This window comes from Nomascus leucogenys, chromosome 3 (genome assembly GCF_006542625.1).
Source record: "Nomascus leucogenys isolate Asia chromosome 3, Asia_NLE_v1, whole genome shotgun sequence".
Classification (NCBI taxonomy): Eukaryota; Metazoa; Chordata; class Mammalia; order Primates; family Hylobatidae; genus Nomascus; species Nomascus leucogenys.
The window spans coordinates 21229395-21247960 of record NC_044383.1 but is presented as its reverse complement, the minus strand read 5'-3'; the positions used below and the strand labels follow the sequence as shown (position 1 = coordinate 21247960).

The 18566-nt window shown below is 45.7% G+C and overlaps 1 protein-coding gene across 1 annotated transcript in view; it reads right to left on the bottom strand.

Annotated features, from left to right (window-relative positions):
• LOC100605363 (guanylate cyclase 2G-like) overlaps window positions 1-18566 on the bottom strand; it is a 46794-nt gene that overhangs the window by 14070 nt on the left and 14158 nt on the right. The window contains 6 exon segments of the mRNA XM_004087604.2: window positions 2318-2473; window positions 5119-5287; window positions 12971-13038; window positions 13555-13663; window positions 14374-14484; window positions 16957-17094. Of these exon segments, the coding sequence (XP_004087652.2) occupies window positions 2318-2473; window positions 5119-5287; window positions 12971-13038; window positions 13555-13663; window positions 14374-14484; window positions 16957-17094 (751 nt within the window).

Sequence of the window (18566 nt, the reverse complement as noted above, 5' to 3'; positions counted from 1 at the left end):
TAGGAAAGTGTCAGAAGTTAATTGAAGAATTGTTTGCCCATAAATTAGGTATACACTGTACTCTTCCTGGTTGCAGTCCTGTGGATACATAGTCCCATGTAGCCAGCCCTCAGTTAATTTTGTGAGCTCAACAATGAAGGGGAAATACACTGATTGTCCACAGTATCTTCCCTTACAGATCTCAACTGGCAAAACTTAGGCGGTAATGGGGCTGAGGGACTGTGGGTGGGCTCCCACCTGCGCTGTCTGGGAATATTTGTGTGTGTGCTTGATGCCAAAGTCAGATGCACTTGGATTTTGAGTTGCCCTTTTTGGATTAATCTCACCTCTGCTTTATTTAGCCAGAAATTAGAAACTGGAATCTGGTCTAAAAGCAATTGCATATCCTCACAATGGGCTCCTGACTCAGAAAGTCTCCCGGTAATAGATAATGATCTAAAGCTGAGGCTTGAGATAGGACACTGAGGATAGGCTAGCAATGGTAGGCAAAGCAAGAAAAAAAAAATCAAGAGAGAAAGTGGGCTGAGTTTACTTAGAAACTCACACTTAGGTGCATACACACACACACTGGTATCCTCTCTCCAAGCAGCCTGAGCTGCTACATATTACATCAGCCATTAAGAGACAACCCAGCAAAAAAAAAAAAAAGCCCGAAAATATCCTTTGTAAGTGGACAATTGAACAGCATTTATCATGGATTTTGAATATAGTTAAAATATATTTATTTCCTCAATTTCATGGCTAGAAATCTAGCCTGAAGAAACATTCGCCATGTGTGCAAAGATACAGAGCTGCTCATTGTAGCAATTTCCAAAATGTCTATCAAGGTACCATTTATGGCATATTCTCACAGAGAAAAATTCTGTAGCCCTTAAGAAAGAATGGGGCAAATTTGTACATAGGAATATGAGGTGAGAGGTATCCGGGCAGAGGGAACAGTACACACAAAGGGTCTGGGGTAGAAATGTGTCTAGAGTGGTAGAAACATTTCTACAACCCCAAAGTAAACCCCTTGCTCATGAAGCAGTTTCTCCCTATTCTCCCGACCCCCAGCCCCTGGTAACCACCACCAACCTGCATTCTGTCTCTATGGATTTGTCTATATTGGAGACGCAAGAAGGTGGCCAGTGTGACTGAAAGGAGGCCGAGGCGGGCGGATCACGAGGTCAGGAGATCGAGACCATGGTGAAACCCCGTCTCTACTGAAAATACAAAAAATTAGCCGGGCGTAGTGGCGGGCACCTGTAGTCCCAGCTACTGGGAGAGGCTGAGGCAGGAGAATGGCGTGAACTCCGGAGGCGGAGCTTGCAGTGAGCCGAGATTGCGCCACTGCACTCCAGCCTGGGCGACAGAGCGAGACTCCGTCTCAAAAAAAAAAACAACAAAAAACAAACAAACAAACAAAAAAAGAGATGACAGTAGCAAGGTGCAGTGGGCTGAATCATGGTTCCTAAAGGGAAATGTCCAAATCCTAATCCCCAGAATCTACAAATGTTTCCTTATTTGGGAAAGGGGATATAAACCAAATATGCAAATAGAATTAAGTTAAGGATCTCAGGTTGAGGAGGTCATCTTGGATTATAGGGGTGGGCCCCAAATCCAATGACAAATGTCCTCATAAGTGGCACAGCCAGGATAAGTACACAGAGGAGGAGGCAATGTGAAGACGGAGCCAGAGGTTGAGGCCATGTGGCCACAAACCCAGGAATGCTGGGGCAGCCACCAGCAGCTGGAAGAGGCAGAGAATGGAACCTTCCCCTAGAGCTTCTGGAGGGAACAGAGGCTTGACAACACCTTGACTTTAGACATCTGGCCTCTAGAACTGCCAGAGAATAAACATCGGTGTTTCAAGCCACCAAGCTTGTGGTCACTGTTATGGCCCCCCAGGAAACTAATCCAGAAGGCCGCAGAGGTTACACGGTTTCGAGGCCCTCGGTGGTCTACAGGCCATGAGGAGGACTCAGTTTTCACTCCCCAGATGGGAAGCCAGGGGAGGCTTCTGATAGAGAAATGACATAATCTGCCTCATTTTCTAATAGGATCCCTCTGGCTGCTGTAACAAAATAAGTTATATAATTTGGGGTCCCTTGATTTTTTTGGTAACCAAAATGCAATTCATTTTCTAATTTAAAAAAAGAATATGAATTTTTATTTTTCATTAATTTTTTTCTGAGTCTGCTTGCTGGGAAAGAGCATGAATTTTTCAATAAAAATAATGGAATAAATTGTATGTTAATAAAACAATTAATTTAAAAAACCAGCATTTCAAAGCTAGCCCACACGACCAAAACCTCCCAAGCAGGCTGTCCTGCTTTACCATCCGGTGCCTCATGGAGGTCATCAAAGGGCCCGTGATCCCAATGGTAGATCAGCTCCCTCATCAGAATGGCGAAGCTGTAAACATCTCCTTGCGGGGTACCCGACCAGGGCACCTCCGGGAGCCGCAGCAGCTCTGGGGCAGTCCAGTAGAGCTCTGCAAAGCAATGGGATGTCTGCATGGAGTGAGGGTGCTGCCAGGCAAAACAGGAAAAGCCACCTCTTCATCCTTGGGGGCACAGGAGAAAAGAAGGCATCCAGCCAGCCCTGAGCCATCAGCCCCAATGGTGTCTTATTTGAAGAGCAAATAGGGGTCCGTGTGTGTGAATATAGAGAAAATTAGCAGGAAGGATGTGCGCTAACATGTTAACGGTGGTTTACTTAAGACTAAAATTACAGCTGGTTTTCATGTTCATGTTCCTTCTCTGTATTGCCTTTATTTTTAAAAACAACTGTGGTATGATTCATAGAACATAAAATTAACCATTTTAGGCCAGGCGCAGTTCACGCCTGTAATCCCAGCACTTTGGGAAGCCGAGGTGGGAGGATAAATTGAGGTCAGGAGTTCCAGACCAGCCTGGCCAACATGGTGAAACTCCTCTATTAAAAATACAAAAATTGCTGGGCATGGTGGCTCACATCTATTATCCCAGTACTTTGGGTGGCCAAGGCAGGTGGATCGCCTGAGGTCAGGAGTTCAAGCCCAGCCTGACCAACATGGAGAAACTCCATCTCTCCTAAAAATACAAAATTAGCCAGGCGTGGTGGTGCATGCCAGTAATCCCAGCACCTGGGGAGGTTGAGGCAGGAGAATCGCTTGAACCCAGGAGGCAGAGGTTGTGGTGAGCCAAGATCACACCATTGAACTCTAGCCTGGGCAACAAGAGCGAAACTCTGTCTCAAATAAATAAATAATAAAAATAAATAAAAATACAAAAATTAGCCGGGCATGGTGGAACACATCTGTAATCCCAGCTACTCGGGGGGCTGAGGCAGGAGAATCACTAGAACCCAGCAGGCAGAGGTTGCAGTGAGTCGAGGTTGTACTACTGCCCTCCACCCTGGGTAACAGATCCAGATTCCATCTCAAAAAAAAAAAAAAAAATTAACCATGTTAAATGAACAATTCAGTGGCATTTAGCACATTCACCATGTTGTGCAGCCACCACCTCTGTCTAGCTCTGAAACATTCCCATCACTCCAAAGTAAACTCCTTACTCATGAAGCAGTTTCTCCCTGTTATCCCGACCCCCAACCCCTGGTAATCACCACCAACCTGCATTCTGTCTCTATAGATTTATCGGTCTATTCTAGATATTTTACACACCTCCTTTTTTTGCAGTGAAGTCTATAGGCTTATGTCATTATAGGTCATAGTCATTAAAAGAAAAGATATACATTAGAGGATGCGGAAGGGGAACAAGGACAGCTGCTAGCAGGTCTTGGCCGGGCACGGTGGCTCACGCCTGTAATCCCAGCACTTTGGGAGGCCGAGGAGAGCAAATCACTTGAAGTCGGGAATTCAAGACTGGCCTGGCCAACACGACGAAACCCCGTCTCTATTAAAATTACAGAAATTAGTCAGGCGTGGTGGTGCGTGCCTGTAATCCCCAGCTACATCGGGGAGGCTGAGGCATGAGAATCGCTTGAACCCAGGAGGTGGAGGTTGCAATGAGCCAAGAGTACGCCACTGCACTCCAGCCTGGGCAACAGAGTGAGACTCTGTCTCAACATTAATTAATTAATTAATAATAAAAACAAAATCTCTCTCCCTTTTTTTTTTTTTTTGACAGGGTCTCTAAAGGCTGGAGTGCAGTGGCGCAATCACAGCTCACTGCAGCCTTGTCCTCCCAGGCTCAAGTGATCCTCCTACCTCAGCCTCACATGTCACCACACCAGCTAATTTTTCTTAAGTGTAGATGGTGTTGCGGGGGGCATCTCACTATGTTGCCCAGGCTGGTCTCAAACTCCTGGACTGAAGCAATCCTCGTACCTTAGCCTCCAAAGTGCTGGGATTTCAGGCATAAGCCACCATTCCCACCCCCCCCGTCTTTCTGTAAGACATCATCCTATCATATGTTATAGAAACCTCCCAAATTGACACAAAAAAAGCTGCTGGTGACATGCTGCTCCAGCAAAAAGGGGATCAGGGCTGAGAACATCAGTCTCAGGAGAGCCCAGGATACATGCAGAGGTAAGAATCCAAGGCATTCAATTAACTGCACAGGTAGGAAGAGTCATCAAACCCCACTTGGCACATACGGAAGGGAAAAGTGGACTTGAAGCAGTGGTTTTGTCTTCAGATGCACAGCAGAATTACTTGGGAGCATTTAAAAAACAATTCAGATGCAAAGACCCCATCTTCAGATATTCTGATTCAGTTGATAGTTGGTTGGGGGTAGAGGGACCAGGCACCTAGAAGAGAGAGAACTATGGAACTCGATTATCTCTAAAATATCTGGCAGATCTTATGGTCTAAGCTGAGAACATAGGATGAATGTGGGAAGGAACAAAGGGAACTAAAGAGAGGGGCAATGGTTGCTCCAGGTGGCCCAACTGAGCTAGGATGAGAACCAGTCTCCAAACCCAGACATCACCCCACAAACTCATGCCACCTGCAGAGACTTTTTTTTTTTTTTCCTCGTTCTCCTCAGTTGAACAGAACAGCCACATATCATCAGCTCCAGAGGAAGGCTCACCTGTGAATACCTGTACAGATGAGCATCAGGAAGCAAAGATGGAGCCAGGAACCTCTGACAATGCTGCCAATAGCTAATGGGTGCAAGATCTACCAAAGGTTACCCGAGTGGTCGGTCACTGTCTCATCATATGTTCTGTATTTTCGGCCATGCTTGAGTTCCCACAGCCCGAACTGCGACAGCTTCACCTGCAGCTGACCATCCACCAGGCAGTTGGAAGGTTTCAGGTTGCCGTGGGAGCCCAGGGGGCTCCTGTGGAGGAACAGCATGCCCTGCAAGGGTGAAAATGAGGAAATGAGGCAGACCAGGTGCTGATAACACTGCTGGAAGGAACTGAGGCAGAGAGACAGATGGACAGAAACACAGACAGACAGGCCTGGGGCAGGGGATGCGGCCATCTCTGTGTTCATTTGTTCAGGAGCCACCAGCATAGCCCCTTGTCTCTGGAGTCAACTGGGGCTGGGACACCCAAAATGGAGAAAACTATTTCCAGCTCCTTAGTGTGAAGCCAAGGCCAGGCCAGCTTAAAATAAATATATCCTAGTGATCAAGCTAGGATGAGTAAATTTGGAGTGTTAAATCGCTCTCAAGAAGTCAGGACCAGAGCTGGGATATAAACCCAGTTGGGTTAGAAGCCCAGCTTCTTCTAAACCACTAGATTTTCCTGTTTCCTGTGCCCTGGGTGATGGGAGATAAAAAGGGGGAGGAGGAAAGAGGGAGGAAGGAGGGTCAAAGCACATACTCCCCCTGCACAATGACACAACCCCAATGTGTAATTACACAATGACACAACCTAACAGAGAAGGGGCAGTGAAGTCATGTGTGGGAGGGGCTATGAGGAGGTCCCAGAGAGGAATGGGGTGGGGGGAACATCCTGAACAGAGGAGTGAACCCAGGGACAGGGTCTTGGGCCGCTTGGGCACCAGTGATATAAGAGTTAGAGAAAGAGGCTGGGCACGATGACTCATGCCTGGAATCTCAGCAGTTTGGGAGGCCGAGGCGGGTGGATCACAAGGTCAGGAGTTCAAGACCAGCCTGACCAATATGGAAACCCCATCTCTACTAAAAATACAAAAATTAGCCAGGCATGGTGTCCGCGCCTGTAATCCTAGCTACTCGAGAGGCCGAGGCAGGAGAATCACTTGAACTCGGGAGGCAGAGTTTGCAGTGAGCCAAGATTGTGCCACTGCACTCCAGCCTGGGTGACAAAGCGAGACTCCATCTCAAAAAAAAAAAAAAAAAAAAAAAAGAGTTAATAAAGAAATTATTTAGACACTTAGTGAGTGTATGGGAGTCCTCGGTAAGGTTTTCCTTTAAATGAAAAGCAGCCCCTGTCAGGCCTCTGAGCCAAAGCTCAGCCATTGTAACCCCTGTGACCTGCACATGTATGTCCAGATGGCCTGCAGGAGCCAAGAAGTCTGCAGTAGCTGGAACACCACAAAGAAGTGAAACAGCCAGTTCCTGCCTTAACTAATTAACCCACCTTACGACATTCTACCATTATGACTTGTTCCTACCCTGCCCCAACTGATCAATCGACCCTGTGACATTCTTCTTCTGGACAATGAGTCTTATGATCTCCCCACCATACACCTTGTGACTCCCTCCCCCGCTAACAAACAACAGATAACCACCTCTAACTGTAACTTTCCACTGCCTACCCCAGTCCTATAAAGCTGCCCCTCTCCTGTCTCCCTTCACTGACTCTCTTTTTGGACTCAGCCCACTTGCATCCAAGTGAATAAACAGCCTTGTTGCTCACACAAAGCCTGTTTAGGTGGTCTTCTATACGGACACGCGTGACAGCCCCCAAATCATTTTCTTTTCTAACAAAGAGCAGCCTGTAAAATCAAGCTGCAGACATAGAAAGGCAGGCTAGAAGCTTGCATGGGTGAATACCTGCAGTTGTGCTAATAGGAAAGGGGCTACCTAGGGACTAGGCATGTTCAGATAGGGGCTCCATCGTCCCTTTTCTTTGTAAACCACGCGTACAGTAAGGAGCAGGCAACATGGCGCCAGGCGGGCAAAGACTCCATTTGCATAATAGAAGATAAAGGTGGGGAAGCCAGCTTCATCGCTGGCTATGTAAACGTCACACCTGGTCCAACCAATCTTTGGGCCCTATGTTAACCAGACACTGCCTCCTCAAGCCAGTCTATAAAAATCTGGTGCCCTTCGCTGTGGGCCCCCTCTCTCTCATAGGAGAGGGAGCTATTCTCCTTTCTCTTTCTTTTGCCTATTAAAACTGTGCTCCTAAACCCACTTCTTGGGTGTCCGAGTACTTGATTTCCTTGGCGTGATACCACGAACCTCGGGTATTTACCCTAGACAACAACCAGCTTCACCAGCACAGGGGTGCACCTCTTCCTCCAGCAGTGCTGACAGGCCAAGTCACTATCCCACCTGAGCCAGAGCCCTGAGGCCAATATTGCATTAGAAATATGGGATAAGGGCCAGGCACGGTGGCTCATGCCTGTAATCCCAGCACTCTGGGAGGCTGAGGTGGGCGGATCAAGAGGTCAGGAGTTCAAGACCAGCCTGACCAACATGGTGAAACCCTGTCTCTACTAAAAATACAAAAATTAGCCTGGCATGGTGGCGCACACCTGTAATCCCGGCTACTCAGGAGGCTGAGGCAGGAGAATTGCTTGAACCCAGGAGGTGGAGGTTACAGCGAGCTGAGATCGTGCCATTGCACTCAAGTCTGGGCTACAGAGTGAAACTTTGTCTCAAAAAAAAAAAAAAAAAAAAATTGGGATAGGGGCTGGGCGCAGTGGCTCATGCCTATAATCCCAGCATTCTGGGAGGCCGAGGCAGGTGGATCACTCAAGGTCAGGAGTTCAAGACCAGCCTGGCCAACATGGTGAAACCCTGTCTCTACTAAAAATATAAAAATTAGCTGGACGTGGTGGTGGGTGCCTGTAATTCCAGCTACTCTGGAGGCTGAGGCACGAGAATCGCTTGAACTCGGAAGGCAGAGGTTGCAGTGAGCCTAGATCCCGCCACTGCACTCCAGCCTGGGCAATAAAGTGAGGCTCCATCTCAAAAAATAAATAACAACAACAAAAAAGAAATATGAGATAATACAGAAAAGATCCAGGAGAATGGATATATGCCCTCACCCCTGCCCCAGTCACTCTCCACCCCTTACCCCATGTTCCTTTATCAAAGTGCCTTATTTGTTTTTAGATGGTAACGTTGAATCACACTTTGAAATTGCCGCCCACTCAACTGGACCTGGAGGGGCCTGGCTGGGGCTGCCTCTGGGACTTCCCCAGGGAGGCTCCAATAGGCTAAGGTCCAAGCTTGAAATCAGGTGAGACCTGTGTCTGATCCAGAGTTCTCTGATTCCAGCAGGAGACCTCTCCATTCAACAGGACTGTCCCTGATACACACAAGGTTTTTTTCCGCTTTCCTCCTGCCTTTGCTAGTGCCAGGCCTACCCCAAGTATGAGATATTTTAAAGTCAATGATTTTACATTCTAGGATTTTAGCAGAGCTCTTTCCATTAGGGTGAAAATGACATGCTGAGGGGCGCTTGGAATCCTGGGTGTGCATTCCTCTCCAAGAGATGGCATGCATGTCTTTATTTTCTATCTTGATAGAAATGTATGATTTTTATGCATATTATCAGAGAGCAAATAGAGCTGCGAAAGGATTTATTATTTACATGCCAGATTTTATGCACTTTGGGCAGCTCTGAGATAGGAATAACACAGGGTGGCTGCAGGAGAACAGAAAATTCCAGGCAGTTACACACGACTAGCAAAAAGGAATTGAAATAGCTGCATAAGCCATTATTTTCAGGGCTGATAAGACCCTGAAAAGAACAGGGTGTGGGCCAAGCCGGCTAAGACCAACTGGATCCAACATGGTGCTGGATTTGACCTAAGTTTCACCTGGGACCTTATTATAAGCTCATTAACGTACTAGGTCACACACCCACCAGTGCCACAGCAGTTCCAGGAATAGCCATATTTGATGTAAAAATGGGTAGCACCACAGTTCCCAGAAATCTCCACCTTTTTCCAGGAATCCTCATGAATGTTCTACGCCTTGGTTGAAGAAACTCATGAAGGTAGAAGCCCCAAATTCCATTGCGTGACTCTCTCTCTCGAGTCTGCCCGCACTCCCCTTTCCTGAGTGTGTACTTTTCACTTTGCAGTAAATCTCCATACTTTCACTATTTTCTGATTTATCCTTGAATTCCTTCTCACAATGGTGTTAAGAGCTTGCACACTGGCTGGGGTCGAGGTCCCACCAGCATTTGGGGACCTCCCCTAGCCCACCAGTATCAGTTCAATCATCTGTCTGTTAGCTACATTTCTTGCCCTACTGGAAATTCCTGGGTGGCAGACAGCGCTCCTACCTCTGGGCCCCATATCTGTACTCTCTGGTACTTAACAGGGAGGAAGCATCGCATGGAAGAGCAAACACAGCCTTTGGAGACAGACTGGCTACAAATCCCAATCTGCGTCTTACCAGCTGGGCAGGTGACTTCACCTCACTAAGCCTCACTTTTTCCCTCTTGGAAATGGAGAACATGTAACTCCAATATTACTACTATTGGAGTTAAAAATGAATTAATAATGGAGTTAATTGTTAATTATTGAGATCACTGTTCAACAGAAACATAATACAAGCCACATGTGTATTTTTACATTTTTAGCAGCCATGTTATAAACCAAACAGGTGAAATGTATTTTTTAATGTTTTATTTAACCCAATGTATTGAAAAATCTTATTTCAGCAAGTAATCAACATAAATATATTAGCAAGATATTTTATATTTTTTTTTTGCTAAGTCTACAAAATCCAGTATAAGCTTTATAGCACATCTCAAATTGAACTAGCTACAATCGCAGTGCTCATTATCCACATGTGGCTGGTGGCTATCATATTTGGACAGTGCAGACTTGCCCCATAGGAGTGTTGGGGAAATTAAAACAAGAACATGTACTTCTTTTAGTACCAGTAATAGAATTATCTATGATCGTGATAATACTACTGCTACTACTAACAATCAACATTTACTGGACGCCTGTTACAGGGAAGGCAGGGCACTAAGCATTTTGCATACATTAGTCCTCACACAACCCTATGAGTCAGGTACTGATGTTATCTTTACACACAGGAAAACTGAGGCCCAGGGTTGTTAAGGTCACCTGGCGAATAAGTGGCAGTCAGGGTTCAAACTTCAATGACAACTTCTATGCTGAACTGTCCTTCATCCTCTTAATCCATCAAGACTTCTCTTACTTAGACATGAGGGCCTATTTGTAACTCAAGAAGAATATTATACTCTCCAAACTCTTTCCCAGGCTTGCCCAACTGGGTTGAACTTTTTGGGGACAGGACAATGAGGCTCATTCATCTGTGCCTCCTACGCCCAGAATCGGGTCTGATCCAAATTAGGTGCTTGATCAATGTATGTTTGTTGCCTTGAAATGTCTATGGCATCTCAGAGTCTCTTTGATACCTGATATAGAGGAGGTGCTGATCAAACAGACATAGAGAGACTTGTTTCCAAAGTAAAATCGCCCCCACGGAGCTTGGCCCAATGCCCAGACCCATGGCAAGGTTCTAAGAGTACAGTACATTTTCTGTTACTCGCAGTCCCCTTTCAAAGAACATTGGCAGAGTAATTAACCTCAAAGGGCCTACCTGTGCCTTGATCTAGCCTATTTTGTCATCAGTAGTGGCCCTACATGATCCCAGAATGTGCACACTCCATTTCAGAAGGTAATGATCCTTCCAAAGCAAAATGCCAAGCTGTCCTCTGTTTTCCTGGCACAGAGTAGAGGGTAGACTCAGTGAGCTAGAGTAGGTGATGACCACCAGGGAGCTCTTCCCCTTCAAAGTGCCATGCCCACCCGACATAGCGTTTTTCCAGAGAAACCTTTGGGTTAATGCTTCTTGAAATCTGATGCCTACACTAAAAAGGTCAAATCTGTTAGTCATTGACGGCTTGGTGAGAACTTACTTACTAGCTTACTCTTCGCTTCCAATATAAATGATGTTGGCTGTTTTGATGGGGGCAGGAGGCAGACAATTGGAGTCCAGAATACTTCTCTGTGCTCGGTGGGAAGAGAAGGGATACGTGGGTGAAGGGAAGGAGAGAAGATCCCAGGGTAAGAAAAGATGCCACGTCACATCCTCCCAGTTTACAACCACTGCCACTTAAAGAATTTTATATGTACATCTCCAGACTATTTTTTTCCCCTAGATTTTAAGCCATTCAAAGCTGGAAACAAGTCCTTTCTTCCTACAAAAGTGACCAGAGTAGGATAGACTCTTAACAGATGCTCAATAAAATTTTGATGAAATAATAACAGTGGCGGTCCAGGGCTGCCCATGAAGACCCAATCACAGTGACGCTTCTGTTTATCGACCTTGCTTTATAACAATCTGCTGGCTTCCTGCTAAAGCCTAGGAAATCAAAGTCTCACAGATATATAGGACTCAGCTCCCTAGAAACAAAAAGCAATAAAATCCTTGTTGAAGGAAAGCCCTTAGACTTCAATTGGGCCAGTCTCATTCATTCTACCTACGTGGAGGTCAAGGTCTAGAGAGGGGAAGTGGCCTGGCAAAATCACTCAATAAGTCAGTGGCCCATTAATCCAGGAGGGCACAGCTTGTGTTTCATCCTTTTTGCCCTCTCAACACCCAGGTGAGTCTTCCCCACAGGAGTCTGTTGGTTGATTGATGGTTGGACTATTGACTAGCAATTGACCACCATCCTTCATCGTGCTGCCCATGACTGAGAGGTTTCCTCACCGTACTGACTCCCAGGTCACTGGCTTTGTCCCTTCTGGTGGTAAAAGTATAGGCAGCAAGCTTAAGAAAGAACAGCTGGATTTAGCGCAGGTGGGAGAGAGCAGCCACAGGAGGCTGGTCCATACTGACATGGCTCGCCCCACAGCGAATCTCCTCCCTCTCCTGCCCTCTCCATCCCTCATCACCAGCTGCATACCTAAGGCATGGCCCTTCAAGACAGTGTCACCTTGGGCTTTGGATCCAGCTGCCATTTCTCAGCATTTCCATTGCATTCCTGGCAACAGGCAGGAATTGGTCTCTCTCCAACTCCCTCTGAATTACCCCTCCCCAGCCCCTAATTGGCTTCTAGTTGTGAGACTGACTTCTCCCTGTGGTAAAACACAAAAGCAAGCTCTAGTGCTTCCTACTGAGAGGCAGTATAGTACAGTGGTTAAGGGTATAGGACTTGAAAATGCCTGGGTTTGAATCCTAACTCCACTATTTCATAGCTATGAGACTTCAGGAAGGTCATAGGAACTTTCTGTGCTTTGTGTTTTTTTAATCTGTAAAATAAAAGTAACAATAGATCTACCTTATATTTTTGTGAAAATTCAATAAATTAATATATACAAAGTACTGGAAAGTGCCTGGCCCAAAGTAGGCACTCTATATATTTTAGTGTTACTATTATTCCCTTCTTTGCAGCCACCATAGTCCCCTGTGCCAAAGCAAAGATTCTACCTCCTCAGATCAGCATCTCTGGTCCACCTCTTAGGTCAGCAGCTTTGTGGTTAATGTGGCATCCCCATTTCCTAGGGAAAGAAATCAGGGGCTGAAGAGCAGGGAAGAATATCAGGAATCACCTCCTCCAGTCCAATTTACAATCTAGTGATGAGATACTCTTTGAGATAGAAAGTTCTACCCTACAATGTAAATACTCTGCTCTTTTCTGATTGGGTAAACTTAGCATCCATTCCAACTTTAGCATAAAATACTTTCCTCTCTATATATTTATCTGCAATCAGAGTAGAAGAAAAGAAAAAATCAGATAGAAGTGATAGATTTTAGAGCTGGAATCACTCTGAAGAGGAGATCTGAAGAGGTCCAACATTTTCAAGAAAAATTACAGTTTAATTCAAGACAGAGCAACTCAAAAACACTATCATATTCATTCTTTGGTAAGTTTGTGTTATACTTACATTGACTACGTCATATGCAAATGAGAGTTTGAATATCCAATCCATTTCATGATCCGAGTTTCTCAAAACTCCTGAAAAACACAGTTATTCAAAAGATTCCTAGTGACTCAACCTGAAGCACAGTGAGCTTTAACGATTAAGCAGATTTGACTCTAATATAGCTTATTTTTGGGCCAGAACTAACGCAATGTGGGGCAGAAAACATTAAACCTAACAACTGGAACTCTTCCCAGGAAATACCATAACCTGACTCAATATTGAGAATGCATGTAGTCTCGAGTTTTGCAAACACTTCCTTGCTCCTGACAGAAAGCTGTCGTCACATACCGTAATAGGATGGGTCCAGAAACACAGTTCAAGAGTAGCCATAACATCTTAAGAGAAGAAACCAAGCTCAGTTTTCGCCCAGAACAAAAGAAGCAGACATTTGGCTAATTTGGTTCCCAGAAGGTAGCCTGACAAGATAATTCAGGTCTTGCAATTAGAACAGACAGGAACTGGCCTTGGATGAACAGCAGAAGGCACTGAGAAACTTCTTTATTATCTATCACTAATCAAACCTAAGGAGCATTTTACTGTTTTGCTTACCTTAAGACTTCCTTTTTTGCAATACTGGGTGACAATGCAGGTGTTAGGTGGTTCGGTGCAAATACCAAAGAAGGGAACAATGTTTTCGTGCCTTAATTCACCCATCTGGAAATAACTGTGGTTACAGTAACTCATGTATAGAGTGTGTCTCTATGTCCAGGAGCATGCTATGTGCTTTGCGTATTTTCAGTCAATTCTTATAAGACCTTGTTAGATAAGAACTGTTACAGATCCCATTTTACAAATGAGGGAACTGCCACTGAAAGATAAGGTAAAGTAACGCCTATAAATGGCAGAGCTGGGAGGTAAACCCAGGAAGTCTGTCTCCAGCAAATAAATCAGAGGAATGATCAAAGTCTAACCTCAGCCATGGGGATTAACTCAACCACGTTACAGTAAATGGACTCAGCCCTGCTTCCATGCTTATGGCTGTCAATGCCAGTGTGGGGCCCACAACAGATCACAGAGAAGGAGCAGGAAGTCAGGCCCATGAAACTGACTCCCTCCAAGTACCAGGTTCAAGGCTGGTAGGTAGGCAAGCAGCCATCACAGACACAGAGGATGAAGGGCCAGAATCAAGGCCAGGAAGAATGATGGGGAAAAAACAGAGGTAGGAGTGATCCCAGGCTTCAGGTGCCTGGGAGAGGCTAGGGGTCTGAGATTCAAAGCCTGGGCTGTCAAGGGGAGGGAGAGATGGGTCACGTTAAGGGAAGCAGCCTCTCATCTCTGCTCCTTTGGGACCAGGGAGCTGGCAGAGGAGTGGTAGAGAGCACCACTGCTTTGTCTCTCCACTGACCCTGGGCAGGGGGCCTCACCAGCCGTATGTCCTGTAGCACAGTCAGCTTCCTAACCCAGGCTTCTGCTTGGTCACCAACGTAGCAGATGGCCACATGGTTTCCCCAGAATCAAAGAAAAAGTGGAATGTTCTTAACTCAGAATGAACCAGAAAAAGCTCCACTTAGGGCTAGGGAGGGGAGCAAGAAGACTGGAAAGAAATGCACCTAGGAGCCAATCATTAAGATCCTCACTGCCCAAATCAACCCCTTCGGTGGCCCTGGGCATGGCCAGGCACTGAGCTAGCTGCTTAACACGTAAGATCTCCTTTAACTGGCATCACAGCCCTGTAAGGTAGGTATGATTGGCCCATTTCCAGATGGGATTGTTGAGGTTACATAACTTGCCCAAGTTGCATATTTGTAGGTAGTACAGCGAGAACTTGAAAGTCTGACTCCAAGACTATACACTTTCTATTATATAATAATGTCCCATTATCATTCAGAGGACACAGTGAGTTACGGTGATCAGCGCAGGTTTGGAGTCAGTTGCCTGATTCTAAGCCCAGTGCTACCACTTACTGCCTTAACAACTTTGAGTTGTTCTTAACTTCTCCAAGCCTTTATTTTCTCATCTGTAAAATGGGATTAAAAATAACACCAAACCTAAAATAAGTTTTTTTAAAAAAAACACCAATCTCATAAGGTTTTCTGAGCATGAAATCAGTTAAAATACCACTGGTAACTCAAGGCCTGGCATATATCAAATTTTCAGTAAATGGCATATTTTATTTGTATTGCCTACGGAGTCTGCTTTTAGAGAGTCACTTAATCAGTCACCACAAAAACATATCATAATGTGGTAAGAGCTGGATAGAAGAAGGCATAGAATCTGGACCCAAGAGAAGGTGAGCCACAAGAGAAGGTAAATATCAACCCAAGATCTTTCACGTTTCGTATGGGGGCAATGGCAAAGGACTCAGGCCTGTGATGGGAGGGCCACGGAGGAAGGAATGCCTGTGGAATGAAGAAAAGGATTCTTAGAAGGGGTGATGCTTAAGCTGAACCTTGAAGGATAAGAAGATTCCACATGGGTTGGGTGGAAGGGGAGTGGCATTGTCAGAAGGTGAAACGTACGTGGCAAAATAGGCAAGACCAATTGGATGAGCACAGAATTTAAGCCAGGGGAAAAAAAAGATTAGAAAAATAGATAGGGACTAGGGAGTCAAGAGGCTTAAGTCCTTTATTAAAGAGGTTTGATACTATCATGCAGGCAACAGAGGTGGGGAATCCAGTGATGGTGCTTCACAGAGAGGAGAGGAGACATATTTTTGGAAGATCAATCAAACAGCGATATGCTATGCGTTGGCCGGGTGACCACCACGTAGAGTTTTGTATGGATGGTGGTCCCTAAGGTATTTGGTAATATCCCAGGAGGTTTTTATAGTTTGAGAACTCAAGTAAGCAAACATTTAAAAAATCAAGTTTCATTGCATAGGGGATAATTTGGCTCTAGTCTTTTCTAACCCCAATTTAGAGCAATGAACAATTCTTCCCTTGCTCGGAGCTTTCTGTCCTTACTCTCTGGGACCCCCATTTTAAACAATAAATACAATTTCGTACATACTCTTACCCCAAGGGGACTTGAATTTTGGAAGGATTGCTAAGTGCAGACAGCGATCATGGTCTGGCTGTGGGAGGGAAGGTGAGAAAGGACAAGTGGAAATTATGTTCTAAGCTGCAGCAGCAGTCACTGTCTACACCGCAGAAGCACCAGGCCCCACGACTGATTCATCCACGCCAAAGTAGCAAGGATGGAATAATCCACACTCTAGGACTGCACTGTCCTTTAAGGGAGCCACCAGTCACATAAGGCTATTTAAATTTAAATTAATTAAAATTAAATAAAATTTAAAATTCAGCTGCCCAGGCACACTAATGTTCAGTAGTCACAGGAGGCTAGTGGCCACCATATTGGACAGTGCAGATCTGCGACATTTCCATCATCACAGAAGGTTATTTTGGACGAAGCTAAGTCTAATCTAGAAGCCAGCTTGGGAATCACCTAGAAGTTTTTTTTTTTTTTTTCATACAGAGTCTTGCTCTTTCGCCCAGGCTGGAGTGTAGTGGCGCAATCTTGGCTCACTGCAAGCTCCGCCTCCTGGGTTCACACCATTCTCCTGCCTCAGCCTCCCGAGTAGCTGGGACTACAGGCGCCTGCCACCAAGCCTGGCTAATTTTTTGTATTTTTAGTACAGATGGGGTTTCACCGTGTTAGCCAGGATGGTCTCGATCTCCTGACCTTGTGATCCGCCCGCCTCGGCCTCCCAAAGTTCTGGGATTACAGGCGTGAGCCACCACGCCCAGCCGGGAGAGTCTTTAAAATGCAGAATCTCAGGTGCCACATCAGACCTACTGACCCAGAATCTGCATTTTAATAAGAGTCCCAGGTGATCGGTCTGCACATTAAGGTTTGGGAAGCACTAGTCTGGAGTCACAAGACCACCTTGGCTTTAGCTTGGAGAATGTTCTTCTATTCAGAATGCCCCGCCTGGCAGCAACGATGCAGAGAACAAAACAGAGATACACTAAGATCTACAGGCAGCCACCTGGCCTCAGAAATACCTGATAAAGCCCTACTGGGGCATAGAAGAGCTCTTCCCCCTGCTGGCTCTTGACAAAAGAGCTGAGGTCCACAGAAATCATCACACTAGATGAGTTACTGTTGATGCTTCTTGACACAGGTGTGCCTCTGTGGGATGGCTGTAAAACAGGAAGTGATTTGGTCACTCTCAGTAGCAAGGCCAAGTACAAAAAGGAATGCATTTTATAGATGAGGAAGCTGAGTGCCAAGGTCAGACAGTTAATAATAAGAGAGTCAGGATTTGAACTCTGATCTTTCTGACCTGCTACATGCATCACTCTAGGACAGCGTCATCCCATCATCCATGCCCTCTATGGCATCTGTACCACCATGGAGGTGTAGGTTAAGAGGGAAGGCTCTGAGGTCAGACTGCCCAGACTCAAGTTCTGGCTGTGGCACTTAATTAGATGTGTGGCCTGGGGTTAGAGCCATTTTCTTAAAGAACATCTAACCAGGTTGTCTCTGTTTAACACCCTCAGTGCCTCCCAACACCTAGAAAACACCTTCAAAGCATAGGAATCTTGTTTTCAAGGAGAATCTTATCTGGAACCCTAATGTAGAAATGAGGTAGATCGAAGCAGAGCTGCTTTGGTGGAAGAGGGAAGAGTAAGTCTCTGAATCCCCGGGGATGTTTGGAGATGAGTTACTAATGAATCGCAGTCACCTGCTCTTAGCATGTTGAAGCCTCCCTGACTTGGTACCAGCCAAGCTTCCCAGCCCTGACCATGCCACATCTCGTTATATCCTGTATGACTTCACTCTTTTTCACCACTTGCAAACTCACTCTTTTTAAATGTCACCTCCTCTCCAAAGCCTTCCAGATGCTGAGACCTTCAGTCCCTCCATCTGCAAGGCTTCCATCTCACCGTGGAAACACCTCTCTGACACTTGCCTCCCTCTGGAGGCATCTCATTTGTGGGATATCCCCATACCTTGTATGATGCTTGGCCTGTAGTTAATGGTCAAGTCCTTGTCAAACAAATAAACATTATTGTATTAGTCATCAATTGATTAAAGGAGTGAATGTGGTTTTGAAAATAACTAAATCCAGCCGGGCGCGATGGCTCATGCCTGTAATCCCAGCACTTTGGGAGGCTGAGGCGGGTGGATCACCTGAGGTCAGGAGTTCGAGACCAGCCTGAGCAATATGGTGAAACCCCATCTCTACTAAAAAAAAATACAAAAACTTAGCTGGGCATGGTGGCAGGCACCTGTAATACCAGCTACTCGGGAGGCTGAGGCAGGAGAATCGCTTGAACTCGGGAGGCAGAGATTGGAGTGAGCTGAGATCATGCCATTGCACTCCAGCCTGGGCAACAAGAGTGAAACTCCATCTCAAAAAAATTACAAAACAAAAAATAAAATAACGAAATCCTCCCCAGGAGACAGCTTTAATATCTGAACAGCATCTACAGTTCTCACCCACAGAGTAACAGAGCAAAGGGAACTTTAGAGACTGTCAATCATTTGTAAGTATTTAGAAACTGAGTCTTGGGGAGGTAAAATGACATTCTCCGATTCAGCAAGCAAGTGGGAGGCCTAGAACCAGAACTCAGGCCTGCAGACTCTTCATGACCTGCTCACTTAATAA